Source organism: Argopecten irradians, chromosome 7 (assembly GCF_041381155.1).
Source record: "Argopecten irradians isolate NY chromosome 7, Ai_NY, whole genome shotgun sequence".
In the NCBI taxonomy this organism is placed as follows: Eukaryota; Metazoa; Mollusca; class Bivalvia; order Pectinida; family Pectinidae; genus Argopecten; species Argopecten irradians.
Genome location: NC_091140.1, coordinates 27101339 through 27121706, shown reverse-complemented (window position 1 = coordinate 27121706; position 20368 = coordinate 27101339). Strand labels below are relative to the sequence as shown.

Below are 20368 nucleotides of genomic sequence, written 5' to 3'. Positions count from 1 at the left end.
TAAAATTAGTTCCAATATATGATTCAATTCATTTTTCAAGGAATTTATTTTCTAAATAAATACGCGACTTCAATGTCTTTATATTCTGTTTTTTTTGCGCCATTCTCGGATTGTAGTGGAATGATAAACAAAACAAAAAAATCAGATTTAGTATAACAACAAAGAAAAACTTATGATTTAAGTTAATGTTAATATTTCATCACGAAGAACCCTAATATTTAGAGCAGAAATGACCATGATGGATGAAATGACTATTTAGATAAATATGCCAGGCATTTCTGACACTGTAGATAAAAAAGTAACACTTGTGGTATTGGTAGAAACTTGAAGTAAAAGCATTACACGCCTCTCACAAATAGGAAGCACACATTTTCATTTTGGCCGTCAAATTGGGCATTTCTGAAAATAGCTTATTAAGCCTAATTTTAGCCACATTTCTCATATGCCATTATGTTACGAAGCTTTTTTAACACCATAAAAACCGTTTTGATTAGGATTAAGACAGGATTTCCATGAGACTGCAACTTTACCACAGGAGTTCCTGAACACAAAACAAAAGAAAAATTCGGCCAAATCATCATGATTTTATGACTGGAAAATATTCACTATGAAATGATTTTCAAACATTCTATCGACAAAGAATAATAGTTGAACATACATATATTGTATCATCATTTCACTTTACAAAATCCTGTATTAGTTAATCGCATATTATCTTTTACTTACCTTCATGTCTGAAGCCACTTTTGATAACACACTGAATGTCACCTTAATGAACAGGCAGACACTATCACACAATGCCAGGCGCATTGTATATACACGGTCAGCCGTTACCATATGCTGTGCATTCTGTGAAAAGTCGTTAACACTGATGTTCAAAAATCTCTGATCATGCCAGCAATCTACCTTATTAAAAATTAATATAAACAGCAAACTTGGGTACTTGACATTCGATATAATGTGTACAGTAGTACTATTGTCCATTTATTTGACTTACAATGAAACAGCAATTTGATATTTTTTAACTCACATTTTATCATTTCTTCTCTTTTGCTTTTGAATAGTAAATTAGTGATCAATGGTAAATGACATTGTAATAGTATATCTTCATTATTTAAATGTCATGCTATTCGACAAGATACAACACCAAGCCAGTGTTACCTGGATATTTACCGGTGCCGTCATGGCTTTGATCCATACAGAATATCAAAGAAACTTAATTTGGTTTGATTTGATGTATTACGATTAACGTCATATAAATAGTTAGGATAAATTAAGGACGGTTTGAGTTCCTTATTGGTTCTTCATGTATCATGGCTTTGATCCATACAGAATATCAAAGAAACTTAATTTGGTTTGATTTGATGTATTACGATTAACGTCATATAAATAGTTAGGATAAATTAAGGACGGTTTGAGTTCCTTATTGGTTCTTCATGTATAGTGGAACTCTTCCCTTTTATAGTGCTACATCACTGAAGTATGTCGCCGAAGACACCAAGCAAGAAACCCCAGCCGATCATATTATACTGACGACGGACGAACACGTCGTCCCACTAATGACGGACGAACACGTCGTCAAACTCCCTGTATGCTGAGCGCTAAGCAGAAGCAGAAACTACCTTCTTCATAAACTATGGTGTGTTTCGGCCAGGGGATGGAACCCAATGCCTTCCGCACCTGGGCTAGCACTCAACAGAAGGCCAAAAATGAGATGTTCTCAAAGGAAAGGAGACGTTAGAGAGAAGAAAGTATGATAGGAGGAAAGAAAAAAAGAAAATCCCAAATATAGTCGCTTTTTACGATCATGCAATTGGGCAGCAAGTACAATTCATACGCCATACCTACAAAGCTCACTGGAATTCGGACTTCGGACTGGTTTGTCCGTTGTCATTATAATGTATCCGAGTGAGGTAGGTTTCGTATGCTTTAGTTAGATAAAAGGGCAAGAGTACCAATATTTAAAGCAGGTGCAACACGAATATATCACAGCCTCTGAAAACACACAGAAATGTACAAACTGTAATACAATGCAAAACAAAGACCATGCGTTGAGTTCGCAATAACAAAATGCATAGAGCTCAATTTTCAAGACCGAGACGTATACAAATGGGAGACCGTCATCAAACGACACAATCTGATGTTAGGACGTGAAGCCTAGTAATAGTACATGAAACTGTCAATAGGATATAACACCTGTCAATAGGACGTAACACCTGTCCATAGGATATAACACCTGTCAATAGGACGTAACACCTGTCCATTGGACGTTACACCTATCAAAAGGACGATATACCTGTCAATAGTACATTGCACCTGTCAATACATGTAACATCTGTCAATAGGACATATAACCTGTCGATAGGACATTACACCTGTCAATAGGACGTTATACCTGTCAATAGGACATTACACTTGTCAATAGTGGTAATTTGACGTAAGACGCGTACGTTATCAATAAATAAAACAAACCCTTTGGCACGAGTGCCGGCTAAGTTGATCCTGATATTACTACGCTATTTGTAATGATTAATGATCCATCCCATCATTGTCATTCCATAGATAATAAATCGTGCGTTACCATCTGATGAACTTTTAGCTATATCCTGAATAGCTTTCACACATGTGTTACCTAAAATTTACTATAAAATAAGCTATGATATAAAGTATTCATATATAGAGCAGAATGTTAGTCTACTACAGCAAGATCAGAGAGTTCATATCTGATAACAACATTGCATTAACTAAATAAATGATTCGCCATACCAGTAGTAGTTTACAAGCTCTTCCCGATAAAAAACTTAATTTGTTTTTAAAGTAGAAACTGTCATTGGACAATTTGACAAGCTTTCTATCAACAAGGTATTATAGTCAATATAATTCATATTAACGAAGTTTGTAGCCCTTTATCTCAGCATGCTACAGGTCCAAAATCAGGTATATATGCCTTTCAGAACTTAACAAGAAATTGTTTAAAGCGAGTAGTCGGACAAACAAAGGCTAAAGTCGGTAAAAATGGTGTTAATATCTCCAGTATAATTTCTTATGAAATAGAAAAATAAAATCTCCCATCAAAATCGCTCTGTATGCGAAGAAATTAATACATATTATGGGAATCCTAATACGTCTTCCCGACCGGCTATCAGTGCAGTTCACTCTTAACGACATTTCCACGGAGCCTCGTTTTCAAAGAGTCAGGCGAATTTATATTTAGAACTGTGCTAAATTTACACGGGGCTTCCACATAACTTCAATGGTCAAAATTGGACACTGTAAGCAGAATTTGACAATCATTATGGTATGCAATGACTTTTGGAAGGCCAAAGACAGCATTAAGACTGGTTTCCTTTGCCCGACTATTCACTTTAAACAGTTAAGTGATTTGGCCTATGTAATGTTGACTGAAAGTCAAGTTCATCTATCTTGACAAACTTTGGCCCAGTTTCACGAATATTCCTTAAGTTTATTCCTTAAGTTTAAGAAGAATAGAAGGAGCCTTCTTTAAAATCTGTAATGCTTTCCTATGGAGAACTGGGCCTTGGTAATAACCCTTTTTTCGAGGCATGCCGCAAACCTGTTATTAGGTCTCTAGACTTTCAACAACTTAAAAGGTTTTAGGTCTTTTAGTCCCTGCGACCTTGAATGAAGATCGAAATCATTTATAAAGACAAAATTGGTAGTATATTTCATCAGCATGATACATGCCTAATATTAGGTCTCTAAGCCTTCTGTAACTTCAAAAGAAGAAGATTTAAGGTTTTCTTTGACCCAATGACCTTGAATGAAGGTAATTTGGGAACCCTTTTTTCGCAGCATACAATAGGTTCAGTATTAGGTCTCTAGGGTATGTCAGAACTTCACAAGAAGTCGTTTCAAGATTTTAGGTATCTTTACCCATGTGACTTTAAATGAATGCTACATGCCCAATAATAGGTATCTAGGCCTTCCAGAACTTGGGAAGATTTTTTATTGATTCTTTTTCGAATGATTGCAATTTTAAACTTTGATCCTATTTCCATCCAGAAGTTGACGTTTTACATGAAGGATTTACATTTTTTTAAGATGCCTGTGCCAGTTTTGATTCTACATAAAAAACTGAAAGAAAATCGTCAAGCCGTTAGCATTAAAATGACATAAGTTTAAAAGAGGTCATAGCGGTCGTATGTTATTTTTGAGCATAAAAATGCTGCTGCTGTCGCACACAACCTGGTGATACATTTATTGACGTACCTCTTACCAGTTTCGATATCCTTTAAATTGATATGCAGAGAAATAATACAAAAAAGTGAAAAAACCCTTAACAACTTAAAATTATCTGGGAAATTTTGGAATATAAACGGTGGTTCTAAATAGTCGAATATGACTATAAAAAGACATAACAGGAATATACTGCATTCTCCTAAAATACGCACCACACACGCAGCCAATCGCAAACATGGTAGGGAGGCCATCATTTGACTGTTATAGGATGTTAATTTTATCAAACAAACAGTCAATGATCTTGAAATCAGATATGTTGTAATTAGATCGTGTTTTCGTTTACTTTATTAAAGATGTTCCATCGCTGACAAATGGCATTTTTTCACTATCCAAAACAGGAGACGATTTAGTATATTTCTTCACTTACAAAAGTTACTTACTTTACACCATTACCGCCGTTAAAAAGTTTGAGCTTCTAATTTTGATTAAAGTTAAAAATATGAAAAATAATTAATTGTATCCCGAAAAAAATCTGTGGCACTATATCCTTTATGGAATGAAGTACTGATTGCGCATGCACCAAAGGCGAAATAAATTATTTTGTAGTATTTTTTGTGTTAATAAGACATATATATGCACGATTAAACACTAATTATAGTTCAAATGAAGAATATCATTTATGCTCTGTCGGCGGTGGAGCATCTTTAAACTCTTCCTTTCTGTAATGTTCATAAAAAAACAACCAATTTACAAAAACCCTACGTTTTCATGAGAACTATACCAATGAAAAGCTGTGGAGATAAAGGTCGTCATCAAAACGAGTGCTTCATGTTTCGGTTTATCCCTCGAAACGAAAAATAATTACATGCATGAAAAATTTCATAAAGAAATGTTAATTAATATATATTTAATTATCATAAATGAAATAATAAACACAACCTACCGAATGAACGCTGGATAATCTTTAGTACCACCGTGAAATTGTAATGTTGCTTAGAACATGGACATCTAAAATGTATATACACTGTATTTGTTTTTATGGAGCAATAACTGTGTTTGATAAACAGCAACCTTAACATTGAATATGCAAGTAAGTTATTGTTTCGGATAAATGACAAGATAAATTTTACTTTTTTACTATGCTTTATCTATAAGCACTACATTATCATCAAATGATAAATTATTCTTTTCTCTAAATTATTTCCTTTGAAACATATATTTTTTCAGCACTTTAAAAAAAATTAAGGTGCAATATATATTAAGAAATAATCACATAACAAAATAATATAATCTACTTACATTTGAGGTCGTTGCACCTTTTCCTCCTCCAGGATCTACGCACTCGCTTTCATACCTTACATTATCTCCATATTCTCACACGACGGTACAAATGATATAGCACGTCACAAAACATTAACAACACTAAACAATTACATTAAATTTATATACGTACACATACATAACACAGAAAGTTGATAATTAGATTAAACTATAATTAATAAAGTAATGACAAAGCAAATTAGGTAGAAATCAAATAAAACAATATGTATGGTATGTTGCAATCTTCTTATCCGATAAACAGTATCCAAGCTAAAGCATTTATGCACACTAATATACTGTTTGTCGAAAAGTGTAGCATGATATTTTTACCTTTATGGTAGAGTGTGAAAAATTCACTCACAAATATTATATAAAATATGTTCTTGTTTCATTTTCGGAAAACTGTAGGTCCTTATCCGAAATGCTGTATTATTTCAACATGTGTCGATGTGACAGAATGTTCTTTCAGATTTTAAGACTGAATAAAAACATTAAATGTTACATTATTCCACCAAGAGAGTAAAATTCAAATTATAACAAAATCTAAAAAATATGCACAATGCAATTATATTTAGCAAAGGTTAACAAAAAAGGTAGTAAAATTAAAATAGATCAAACATGGACTGTCATTGTTAATTTGAATTAGACGAGGGAGTTGCTAAAAACTCATGTGAAATGCAATTGTCTTTAAAGTTAAGCAATCAATCACACCTTTTATATAATCAGCAAATATGCAATCGATACTCTACCTATTGACGTCCTTGTTGATGAAGTTGTGAGATCCAGTGTCGTAGACGTATCGGCAGCAGTCGTGGAAGTACTTTCACATAAATCGTCCTTTATATGTGAATCTTAAACATATGTAAAACAAAGCCGAAGTTTGTATTTCAATGACAAAACCGGAAATATATATAACCAATGGTATAACCTATAAATTTCAATATTGGAAAATTTTATAGAAGTATCTTAATTAAAATATTTTTGTTTATTTATGATAACTACAACAAATCACCAAAATAGTAGATATGCAATATTTTCGAAATACAAATTAAACCTTTGGATCACCGGTGGAGAGACATTCCTTACAATCACAATACGCTTAAGAACATCAACCGATGGACAAACATTACTCACCAATAAAACACGCCGATGTACATTAGCCCGGCGGAGAGACATTACTTACCAATACAACACATTAGCCCGGTGGATAGACAACCCTTACCAAAACAATATGCCCATGTAAATTAGCCCGGTGGAGAGACAACCCTTACCGATACAATACGCCTATGTATCTTAGCCCGATGGAGAGACAACACTTACCAATACAATACGCCTATGTACATTAGCCCGGGAAAGATACAACCCTTACCAATACAATACGCCTATGTACATTAGCCCGGTGGAGAAACAACACTTACCAATACAATACGCCTATGTACATTAGCCCGGTGGAGAGACAACACTTACCAATACAATACGCCTATATACATTAACCCGGGGGACAGACAACACATACCAAGACAGTGCGCCGATGTACATTAACCCGATGGAGAGACAACACTTACCACAACAGTAAGCCGATGTACATTAATCCGGGGCAGAAACAGCACTTACCAATACAACACGCCTATGTACATTAGCCCGAGGGAGATACATCACTTACCAAAACAATACGTCGATAAACATAAGTGCGGGGGAGAGACAACACTTACATATACAGTACGGCGATGTACATTAGCCCGGGGGAGAGACAACACTTACATATACAGTACGGCGATGTACATTAGCCCGGGGGAGAGACAACACTTACAAATACAATACGGCGATGTACATTAGCCCGGGGGAGAGACAACACTTATATATACAGTACGGCGATGTACATTAGCCCGGGGGAGAGACAACACTTACAAATACAATACGCCTATGTACATAAGCCTGGTGGAGAGACAACACGTACCAATACAATACGCCCATATACATTAACCCGGGGGAGAGACAACACTTACCACAATAGTACACCGATGTACATTAATCCGGGGCAGAAACAACACTTACCAATACAACACGCCTATGTACATGAGCCCGAGGGAGATACATCACTTACCAAAACAATACGTCGATAAACGTAAGTCCGACGGAGAGACACCACTAACCAATACAATACGCCTATGTACATTAACCCGAGGGAGATACATCACTTACCAAAACAATACATCGATAAACACAAGTCCGGTGGAGAGACAACACTTACCAATACAATACGCCGATGTACATTAGCCCGGGGAGACAACACTTATCAATACAATACGCCGATGTACATTAGCCCGGGGAGAGACAACACTTACAAATACAATACGCCTATGTACATTAGCCCGGGGAGAGACAACACTTACAATACAATACGCCTATATACATTAGTCCGGAGGAGAGACAACACTTACCATGTCAATAGGCCGATGTACATTAGCCCGGGGGAGAGACAACACTTACCAATACAATACGCCTATGTACACTTGCCCGGGGGAAAGACAACACTTACAAATACAATACGCCGATGTACATTAGCCCGGGGGAGAGACAACACTTACAAATACAATACGCCTATGTACACTTGCCCGGGGGAGAGACAACACTTACCAATACAATACGCACATTAGCCCGGGGGAGAGACAACACTTACATATACAGTACGGCGATGTACATTAGCCCGGGTGAGAGACAACACTTACAAATACAATACGGCGATGTACATTAGCCCGGTGGAGAGACAACACTTACCATGTCAATAGGCCGATGTACATTAGCCCGGGGGAGAGACAACACTTACCAATACAATACGCCTATGTACACTTGCCCGGGGGAGAGACAACACTTACAAATACAATACGCCGATGTACATTAGCCCGGGGGAGAGACAAACACTTACAAATACAATACGCCTATGTACACTTGCCCGGGGAGAGACAACACTTACCAATACAATACGCACATTAGCCCGGGGGAGAGACAACACTTACATATATACAGTACGGCGATGTACATTAGCCCGGGTGAGAGACAACACTTACAAATACAATACGGCGATGTACATTAGCCCGGTGGAGAGACAACACTTACAAATACAATACGCCTATATACATTAACCCGGGGGAGATACAACACATAACAAGACAGTGCGCCGATGTACATTAACCCGATGGAGAGACAACACTTACCACAACAGTACGCCGATGTACATTAATCCGGGGCAGAAACAACACTTACCAATACAACACGCTTATGTAAATTAGCCCGGGAAAGATACATCACTTACCAAATCAATACGTCGATAAACATAAGTCCGACGGAGAGACACCACTAACCATTACAATACGCCTATGTACATTAACCCGAGGTAGATACATCACTTACCAAAACAATACGTCGATAAACATAAGTGCGGTGGATAGACAACAATTACCGATACAATACGCCTATGTACATTAGCCCGGGGGAGAGACAACACTTACCAATACAATACGGCGATGTACTTTAGCCCAGGGGAGAGACAACACTTACGAATACAATAGGCCGATGTACATTAGCCCGGGGGAGATACAACACTTACCAATACAATACACCTTTGTATATTAGCCCGGGGAAGAGAGAACACTAACCAATACCATACATCGATGTTCATTAGCCCGATGGAGATAATCGCTTACAAAGACAGTACGCCGATTACTTACCAACACAGTAGGCTGATGCACATAGGCCCGGAGGGGTTAGGTAGTACACTCGGTAAGAACAGCAGTTCTTCACTTGGATGTTCAAAGTTGTGTGACAAGAAGAGAATGCTGTTGTCATGCAAACTGTTCGTGAAACAACACCATCTGAAGGGGTGGGGATGGAGTCTGTGAAAATGAGGCGATATATGTATACTTTTTCAGGCCGAAGGTAACATTAATTTTTACATTTCATTCTTTACAGAAACTGGATCTATTGTCGGTTTATTTCGTCAAATGATTTTAAAAGCTTGATATTTATTGTTTGAATGGGTACAAATAAATGTTTAAATTCTGGAATAGATAGTGTCTTTGTGACTGTTATTACAAAATATTACCAACATTCCGCATTGCTTTTGTATAATTCATTTCGGGCAAAATACAAAATATCTTTAAACACTAAAAAATATATTCCTAATACGGTAAACTCTGTTTTCCCCGATATAATTTCCATCTATATGGCTTCTACACTTAAATGATATAGCACTATAAAAAGGGCAACAGTTCCACTATTCAAGAAGGCATACTACAGTCTTCCAAAACACGCACCTCACACTTCACACACGCTACACACTGCATTCATGGGAGGCCGTCCCTACATGACTCTGGATGTTAAAAGGACGGCAAATAATAAAATAAACTATAAGTCTACACAATTGAGTAAACAGAAATCTGGAGATACAGCAGATCGCTCTAGTGTTTAATGCTTCTTAAATGACACTTCTAAACCATTAAGGATGGAAGAGGTATCGTCAGCAAACTGTGAAAGCTTCACATGTTCCTTATAGTTATACCCATATGTACATGTACCCGTTTTACATTTTTATTGTTTTTTCACTAGCATAGCTAAAATCTCAACAACATAGGAAGATATGTGAAGATACTGGATCGCCTTGTCTGCAGCCTCTTTTTATTAGAAAGTAGTTTAAAGCCATGCATACCCTGGTTTCATTGTATTGTGTATATGAATGAGTATATTTTTGGGGACTTCTATATAAAATTTAGTTGTGTCCCGTTGTTCATGTACCAGTAAATCTCTTGTCGCACATACCATCCGGTCACATACTGACAACGGACAATCAAGTGATATGTATGCTGACTACTAACAGAAGAAACTGCTGCTTTCACAAACAGTAGAAAGAAACTAGAGCTTTTCTCATCGGCTCGAACGTTCAACTGAAATCTAAAAAGGAGAGAATAGTTAAAATCCGAAATTTAGTCGCCTTTAACATCGATAGGCACAAAAGGTACATTTCAAACAGTGATTAACAGATTGTTTGGTAATTTGTTTGTTTGTTTTATTATTTTAACGTCCTAGTAAAAGTCAGGGTCATGTAAGGACGGTCTCCTATGTATGCAGTCGTCTTAGCCGTCCTACTGTACATATCACAATGTTTAAATTTACTTTACAAATATAAATTATATTAATAACTGTGAAGACGTACCTGTCATCCACAGAGGATAATCAGTTCCACAGTGATTAACAGATACAGTGTTGTTAAATAGATCGGTCCCGATTCCACCCGTGAACCTAAACCATCCTGCTCGGAGGAGGATATCGCACAGACGGTTGTCAGGGTTAGGTTCTCTGTAAGTAGGGAGCCGTCTCTCGTCCACGGGCATTTCATCGTATGTGTAACAGGGATCCTGGGGAAACACTGGACAGAATAAACTAAGGTTATAATAACTAGTTTATACATAAACATAACACACCTGGTTTGTAACACTTAGTCCTGAATACAAGATCATTGTTTCTTTTCATGAGAAATTTAAAGATTTACCTCTAATTTCTCTATTGCATCCCAATATTTCTGTTCCAGGGGTTCAGAGCCAAGATTTATACCATTTTTGTTCCCCTTCCCACAACGATGTTTCTGGACAACTTTGGTTACAACCCAATATAATAACATGAAAAGTACCCCCTCCTGCCACCTGTGGTCAGAGCCAAAATTTATACAAAATCTATTCCCCTCCTTTCAAGGATGTATACGGTCAAATTTAGTTATGATCCGTGTACAACTTTATGACAAGTAGCCAATTCAGGTAGATTTTTGGTGAAGATTTGGACGTGAACTGATCCGTGTAAAGGGACGTAACATTACTATGACGTAAACCATTTGTAAAATATTTTTTGCTTATTAAGGTGTTTACTGTTAAAAAAATAAAATAAATATGATGTTTCCAAGAAGTCACAAGTGTTTATTTTCAGTTTTAGTGAAGAATAGTATCATTTTACGACATATCGTATATCGGCGCAATGACCGGAAATGTAAACAATGTCGGTCGAGTTTTCATGTGTGTGGTGAGAGTGACGTCTTTCAACCGTCATTAGGAGAATAATACAGAGTAAGTGCACTCGTAATGTGACACTTGAAAAAAGACAAACATGAAACACCAAGATTTAGTTTATCGTGGAACTTTAATTAATAGCAAACTGACTTGTGACTAGACGGACAGACCAACTTGCACTCGGGCAGTCGAGCTCATGATTATAAACTTGTCATCTGGACAGCTGCCCTTGAATGTTGACTGAGTGATCATGCTGATAATTTACGACAGTGTGTTTGGTGATACAGTTGCGGAAAATGAACCCTGTCTCACATCGATATCTCGTAACTGCCTCTAAGCACTAGTACGTAGTACTGACTGATACTGTTCAGAATATCTTAGGCTAACAAGTTATTCAAAGTGGCAAGATCTTCCAACTGACGGCAGTAAATAAGGTACATTGTAAATGTAAGTACATTTATGCATCTACACACTGTCGCAAGAATAACACAACGATGAATATGAATGAAAATGGCCAACCTAAAGTAGGCTGACTTAGAATTTATTAATATGTATATTTAACACAAAAAACAATATAATCAAAAATACATGGTACAAATTTCAAAAATATACATATTGAAAAGGGGGGCCAATGTGGGGTTACCAAAAAGCGCCCTTTAAAACACAAAAATTGAACTCAGCTTAAATATGGGAGGGAAGAGGGTGGGTAATTTTTGTGAAAAAAGTCAGAATAAAAAGTCTTAAAATTTAGCCCTTCTCTTCAAAATCCAATATGGCTGACTGATAAGTGGGGCTCCAGCATCCCACCATGTAATTGACCAATCAGCGTGCGAGTTATGTGAAAAGGGGGGCGCCCGATTTACAAAGGGGAATAACTCTAACAAACGAATATTGCCAATTAAGGGAGATAACTCTAAACACTCAAGTACCAAAAATACGAAAATACTAGTACTCTTGCTGTGTGTTTAAGATGCATAAATTAAGCTAAACATTTAGCTGCCTTTTATGCATCTACACACTGTCGCAAGAATAACACAACGATGAATATGAATGAAAATGGCCAACCTAAAGTAGGCTGACTTAGAATTTATTAATATGTATATTTAACACAAAAAAACAATATAATCAAAAATACATGGTACAAATTTCAAAAATATACATATTGAAAAAGGGGGCCAATGTGGGGTTACCAAAAAGCGCCACAAAGACATGAAATGTCTTCCCCACACGCGGATAAAAGCAGAAAAAGAAATATACTTAAATAGTAGATCTCCGAGTCATCAAATTACTTCGCATGTGCCGCACTCCTCATCAGAAAAATCAGCGGAGAAAAGGTGACCCAGGATCACTCCCTGTACACTGCCTCATCAGCTTTCAAAGTCATTTTGAAATCCGCTCCAATCAAAGTTTTTGTGACACCATCGGATCAGTCTTCCTGCCGCAAGGCGATCAGCACATGTTTCTCAAACTTAACAACAAATCTTGACTCTACACAACAATTAATTTTTGTGAAAAAAGTCAGAATAAAAAGTCTTAAAATTTAGCCCTTCTCTTCAAAATCCAATATGGCTGACTGATAAGTGGGGCTCCAGCATCCCACCATGTAATTGACCAATCAGCGTGCGAGTTATGTGAAAAGGGGGGCGCCCGATTTACAAAGGGGAATAACTCTAACAAACGAATATTGCCAATTAAGGGAGATAACTCTAAACACTCAAGTACCAAAAATACGAAAATACTAGTACTCTTGCTGTGTGTTTAAGATGCATAAATTAAGCTAAACATTTAGCTGCCTTTTACTACATTGTAAATGTAAGTACATTTACATTTTTATTACATTATCTTTAAACGCAATTATAAAATGCAGTATATTAACAAAGTGTAAAACACTTAGTTATTCTATAGTTAAAATATTGTTCATTGCACACATGTAATATCCCCATCAACCCCTCCACACATACAGTTCAAGTACAGTTGAGTACATGTCCAATATGCACACATTCATTTATCAAATATAGGTCTATAATTTATAAAGATTTAATTTTTTTACTAGGTTAGGGTATTAAGAAAAGAATGAAAACTTGTTCATCTCTTGTTTTTTTTCTGAACTGATATTGTTGTAAAATTTATGAAAGTTACAAATCATATTTCTTTGGCACATGAAAGGCCTACATGATATACATCTGTATATGTACTCATATTTTTTAAAGAATGGCTGCAGGCACATCGCAGTATTATTCGACTAGGAACCACTCCAGGAGCAAATTTGTGTTCAACAAGTGTGTACAAGAGGAAATCAAAATGAATAGCGATGTATTTGGTAAATCGGGCCAGGGGAGATAACTGTAATTTTTTAGTTTTCTCATTTTTCATCATTATTTCTAAAATTTCAACTCTAACCTATTTTTTTTTCAAATATTTGTTCGTTAAGGTCTCTTTTATCATATGAAAAAATGGAGAAGATGTATCTACAACAATCAATCATACCCGGGTGAAATTAAGAAACAACTGACAACACATGCATTTTCATTTAAATTTTTTTTTGCTCAAACTTTGTCAATCACATAGTCATGAATCAATTTGAAGAAGAAGAAAATTAACCTGATATTTATATTTTGTTAATTTTAATAATTATTGGTCATAATTGAATTTTTCATGGAAAATTGATGAAAAAAGTTTAAATAAGTAAGCATTTTCAAGAAGCTATAGAGAAAAAACAAGCACACCAACATATAGTTTTTATTGCATTTTTTTGTGTCAATAACCCCTCAAAAAATCATAAGAGAAAATGTATTTACAGGAAATTTTTGACCCTTCAGCAGAATACAACCTTAAAGGATTTACCTCTATTTCCCCTATTGGAACTCGTCCTTCCTGCCCCAGAGGTTCAGAGTAAAAAAATATACAAACTCTGTTAAAAAGAGACTGTAATATTAACGAGCTTTTACACATATTAAAAGTTAGATTTACAAGTCTTTACACAAACAATGCATGTGATATTTACAAATCTATACACTTACAAGAGGCCAAATGGATAATGGTGGTTATCTGATGGTTGACACCATACAACCGAAATACACAGTAAGTTGTACCTTTAATGAAGGTCAAAGTCATTTATTTGAAAAAAATGATAGCCTTTTATCCAAACATGCTACAGACCCGCTATCAGTACCTTGGGGCTCTTAGTTATTGACAAGTCCTTTAATGATTTTAGTCTATTTGATCCATGTGACCTTAAATATAACCTTTCATCCCAGCATACTCTTGGCCCAATAACAGTACCCTAGGCCTCTTGGCTATTCACAAGATGTCGTTTTTGACCCTGTGACCTTTGATGAAAGTCAATAGCATTCATTTGAACACACTTGGTATCACTTCATTCAAGCATATCTCAGGCCCGATATCAATTATCTGATCATCTTAGTTATTCAGAAGACGTCATTTTTAAGATTTTAGCCTATTTGACCCCTGTGACCTTGAATGTAGGCCAAGGTCATTCATTTGAACAAACTCAGTAGTCTAGAAGGCATTTGAACGAAAAAAGTTTACGCTCGGCTTACGACCTACGACGAAGGACGATGCATGATGATATTTAGTCATCCTGGCCCTTCGGGTCGGATGACCTAAAAAAATGGTTACATTAACAGATCTATACACAATGAAAATAAAGGCGTTGTGGGTGATGTAATTCATCTATTTTCATTGGTTAAAACAGTATTCGTCATTTTGAATCAAAGTTGGGATCGATTTAACTAGACATTTCAAGCTCGACTTTTTACTAAGTGTTTAATAACAGAGAAAGCATATCCAAAGAACTAAAACAAGAAGGGAATCTAATAGGGGAACTCTCACAAAGAAAGATAAACAGGAAAATCGGGAATGTACATAATAGTCGTTGGTCTAATGTCACGTGTGGTTAAAAGTTAATTTATATATTAGCAATGTTCTAGTCTATATCATGGATGCGGATGATACCCTGATCCACTTCTTCACTGTGTCAGTGCACATGGCCAGTGTGTATGTACATATACATGAGCTAACGTCATACTGATATAGCTGTATACCACGTTATATATATTAAAGCAACATATCGTCTTGAGAACGAAATACATCAGTACATATACAATGTATAGAAAACTGTCCCTACCTTCACTCAAACCTAGAATTATTACGAGGCTGGAAAAGAGGTGCTTAGTTCCTGGTCCCATGTCGTCTGTCGACGGTGAGTGTACTTCAGTTCTGAACGGATGAAGGCGAACAGGTATACTGCCCCCTATTACACCAGTGTACAATTACACACACGGAAGAGAATGAATGCAAGACATGTCGTAAGTGTATTGTATACAGGCAATGATTGTTTGTTTATATCAGCAAGATAATGCATAGCGTAAAATAAATCTAAGACATGTTCAGGTTTAATATGATACGTCTACAGTTAATGTATATACACAAGGTATGTTATAGACAAGAAATAATTTTATGTTACTGTGGGTTTGAACTACTGAACTATATATTACTTTATGTGGCTATACGATTATGTTAATAATACTATACATGTATATGGACATAATGATTATGCAAATATAACGATATGTGGCTATAACGATTATGTAAATATTACTTTATGTGACTATAATAGCTATTTATTTCTATATGTGGATATAGTGATTATTTAAATATTACAATATGTAGCTATAATTAATATGTAAATATTACTATATTTCGATATAATGATTATGTTAATATTATTATATGTTGGTATACTGGTTCATATGTAAATATTACTTATGTGGCTATAAGAATTATGCAAATAAGATACAAATTTAGCATTTTGGTGAGGTCGATACATGGTTATATAGACAAAATAAAAAATATTAACCGAGGACGTAGTCTAAGGTCGATATTTATTCTGTGGTCGATATAACCATGTATTGACCGAAATCAAAATGCTATATTGGTTTTATTATTTTTTGATTTTTTTTTTATATTTTGAAATGAAACTAAATAAGTATCGCATTGTAAATTCTGCTTCGTGATGACAGTTACAATCTTATGATTCTGTGACAAGTTTAATTTAAAAACAACATATGAAAACATTGTCAATTGATGCACTTCACGCTTTTATTACATGCACACGGTGCATGCGTGTTTGTTAATTGCATACATGTACATGTACTCAATTATACCTGTAGCTCTGCAGGTAGGGCGTTAGAATTGTACCTGCTACCCCTATTGCATGATCGTAAAAGGCGACTAAATTTATGATCTGTTCTTTTCTCTTCTTCCTAACTGACTTGATCTTTCCTAATGCCTCCCTTGGCACCGGTGGCCAAGTGGTTAAGATGTCCCGACATATTACCACAAGCCCTCCACCTCTGGGATGCGGGTTCGAATCCCATGTGGGGCAGTTGCCAGGTACTGACCGCTGGTCGGTGGTTTTTCTCCGGGTACTCCGGCTTTCCTCCACCAACAAACCTGGCACGTCCTTACATGACCCTGGCTGTTAATAGGACGTAAAAATAAACAAACCAAACCTTGGCACCGCCTCACTTTTGGCCTTGACTTGAGCGTTCGCCCCTGTGAGGAAGGCTTTGGGTTCTGTCCCCTGGCCGAGACACACCAAAGTCTGTAAAAGTGGTAGTTTCTGCTCTGCTCCTGCTAAGCGCTCAGCATATAGGAAGTGGGACATCTGGTTCGCCCGTTGTCAGTATTATGTGACAGGGTGGGGTGTGTTGCTTGGTGTCTTCGGCGGCGTACTTCAGTGATATAGCACAATAAAAAGGGCAATAGTTCCACTTTACAAGAAGACACAACACGAACATACCACAGTCTCCCAAAACACGCACCTCGCACTTCACACACGCTACACATTGCATATATGGGAGGCCGTCCTTACATGACCCTGGCTGTTAATAGGACGTTAAAATAATCAAACAAACAAACAAAAAAAGAATCAATAAAAACGGTGATTTTCAATGGAGTTCGATGTATAATTTATGTAACCACTCTTACAGAAAAATATATATGTAGTAAAATGGTAATGGGTTAACAGAAAAATAATCTTACAATATAGTATGTTGTAAATTAATTATTATGAATCTACATGTATATGTATCAATTTATAGATTCAATATAATAAGGATCTATAAGAGATAGTATCGATCATGTTATGCATGTACATATCTATGTTTATCAGCTCGGTTGGCAATAATTTGTTACATTTGGTAATACGATAAGATCATTGTAACATATATGAGCAAAATTAAATTTCTAGCTTCTTGATAGAATAAACTGTTGTCAGGATGATCTGCTGGAGTCACATTATGACAATACAAGAGTAAACCATGTGTATAGCATGCTACATGTATAATCTGGAAAATGAGTAAACTATATTTATAGCATGTAATATGAACAAGAACACATTGCCGTCTATATCACAATGCATAATATATAGAATATTGGCTTAATTCATAAGGCTTTAGAGAACAGTTTAGGAAGACATAAATTACAGATTATAAGTAATCTTATGACACAAGATATGGATACTGGTTACTTTTGAAGTCCAGACACGATAGCACCATCATCCGATGTTGAAGGTATTGGAGTGTCACGAGCATTATTATTAACTCTCTGGGAGGTTCCAGTACTAGTATTCTGGCGGTCTTGAAGAGTACGAGGTCGGTTCTGGGTTTTGGGAGGGGGATCAGGGTATGCCCGAAGATCATCCATTGTAGTGACTGTCGTCTTCTGTTTATCATTACCACGGATTACAATTCTGCCATCCTGCGTCCAGGTTCCTGAGATCATATTTTGTTTTTAAGATATCTCGCCTTTATAAAGACGTCAAGACTAGACTTAGTAAGTGCCTCATTTAGGAAAAATGCTCAGGTTTCTTTCTTACGTCATAGTATCGACGGGGTGTTTGCGTTACAAATTATCTACTCTATCAAAATACGCTTCTATACGGAACAAATATCATTTTCATGGCATTTTTGGTTTAATGTTCACGTATATTTAAACAGGTTCGCCCGTTATCAGTATAAAATGACCGGGTAGGGTGTGTTGCTTGGTGTCTTCGGCGGCATGCTTCAGTGATAATACATTATAAAAAGGGCAACAGTTCCACTATACAAGAAGACATAACATGAATACACCGCAGTCTCCCAAAACACGCACCTCGCACAACATACACGCAGCACACCACATACATGGGAGGCCGTCCTTACGTGACCATATCTGTTAATAGGACGTCAATTAATCAAACAAACAAACAATGCGTATGAACATATTTCAAAACAAGTAGAGAACTATTTTACTGTTATTTGTAAGGTCTTCATTATGGAATTTCTTCGGAAGTGGCTTTTCTCTTGACACCGTCTCACGCCTGTTAGGACGATTCCGGGATTGGGTCGGAAGTCTGGTACCTTTGGCAGTGTGCACTAGTGAATTAGTACTATACTAGGAAAGAGTTCCAGTACATATAGTAGTACAATGATCATCTGTCCTGCACGCGAACATACCGCAACATCCCTAAACAAAAGATATGAATATCCTCACATCAAACACAGTTCTTAAATGGCTTTCTGTCCTGCAAGTTGGGCGTTGAATTGTACCTCCTGTCCCTATAGGTGATTGTAAAGGGCGACTAAATTTAAAAACTTATATTTTCTCTTCCTATCTAACATTATTCTTCCTAACGTCTCCCTTGATACCACCTCCCTTTTGTGTCCTGTCCGATACACACCAGTCTTTAAAAGTGGTAATTTATGCTCCAGCTTAGCACCCACCATACAGTGAGTAGGACGATTAGTTCGCCCGGGTTAAGTATAATGTGACCGGATGGAGTGTGATATAGCTATATAAAATTGGCAAGAGTTCAACTATACAAGACGACACAATACGAATACACCACAGTATCCCAATATACGCACCATACACTTGATACACGCAACAGACATGGAAAGCAGTCCTTACGAGGTCGTTAATTAGACGTAACTTGAATCAAACAAACAAATAATCGGCCTTAACTGTCAAAATAATGTAAGAACTAAATCGACCAACACACATGAAAGCTGTCCTTATGTGGAAGTTAACTAAATAAAAAAAACAAATAAACAGCCTTGGCTATTAGAATAACGTTAAACCTAAATCGACCAACACACATGAAAGCTGTCCTTACGTGGAAGTTAACTAAATAAAAAAAAAACCCAAATAAACAGCCTTTGCTATTAGAATAACGTTAAACCTGGAAGCTGTCCTTACGTGGTCGGTAATAGGAAATTAACTGAATCAAACAAACAAACAACTAAACAGCCTTGGCTGTTAATATAACAATAGACCTAAATCGAGGTCGTTATTATGAAGTTAACTGAATCAAACAAAAAATAAACAGTCTTGGCTGCTAATATAACGCTAGACCTAAATCGACCAACACACATGGAAGCTGTCCTTACGTGGTCGGTAATAGGACGTTACTTGAATCAAACAAACAATTAAACGGCCTTTACTGTTAAAATAACGTTAAACCTAATCGAGCAACACATGCGCTGCAATGACTAAGCCAGTATACACGTCCAAAGATTGTTTTTGAACCTTATGGTAACTGCTTTAATGTTACAGTTGAATAGTTGATTCATCGAACATATGCAGTTGTACAGTTGTCAAATATTCATGATTGAAGTAATTGCTCATTATTGTTTAAAATTAACAATAGATTTTATTATCGCTATATCACGCAAACCGGCTGAGTTCAATATATTTGGACAGTAAGCTTTATTGATTTGGACAGTAATCTT

At 36.3% G+C, this 20368-nt stretch overlaps 1 protein-coding gene across 4 annotated transcripts in view; it reads right to left on the bottom strand.

The window, feature by feature from the left end:
- Positions 1–15883, bottom strand: part of LOC138328004 (carcinoembryonic antigen-related cell adhesion molecule 5-like) — a 30886-nt gene extending 15003 nt beyond the window's left edge. The window contains exons 1-6 of one of the 4 annotated variants that reach the window (XM_069274557.1): positions 15721–15883; positions 10730–10942; positions 9249–9413; positions 5500–6371; positions 5144–5208; positions 727–849 (exon numbers count right to left, since the gene is read on the bottom strand). In XM_069274557.1, coding sequence (XP_069130658.1) covers positions 727–837 — 111 coding nt within the window. In that variant the 5' untranslated portion in view covers positions 838–849; positions 5144–5208; positions 5500–6371; ... (1 more) ...; positions 10730–10942; positions 15721–15883. Of the gene's footprint in view, positions 1–726; positions 850–5143; positions 6372–9248; positions 9414–10729; positions 10943–15720 lie in introns of all 4 variants that reach the window. The other 3 variants (XM_069274558.1, XM_069274560.1, XM_069274559.1) reach the window with 3 other exon arrangements.
- Between the last annotated feature and the right edge of the window lie 4485 nt (positions 15884–20368).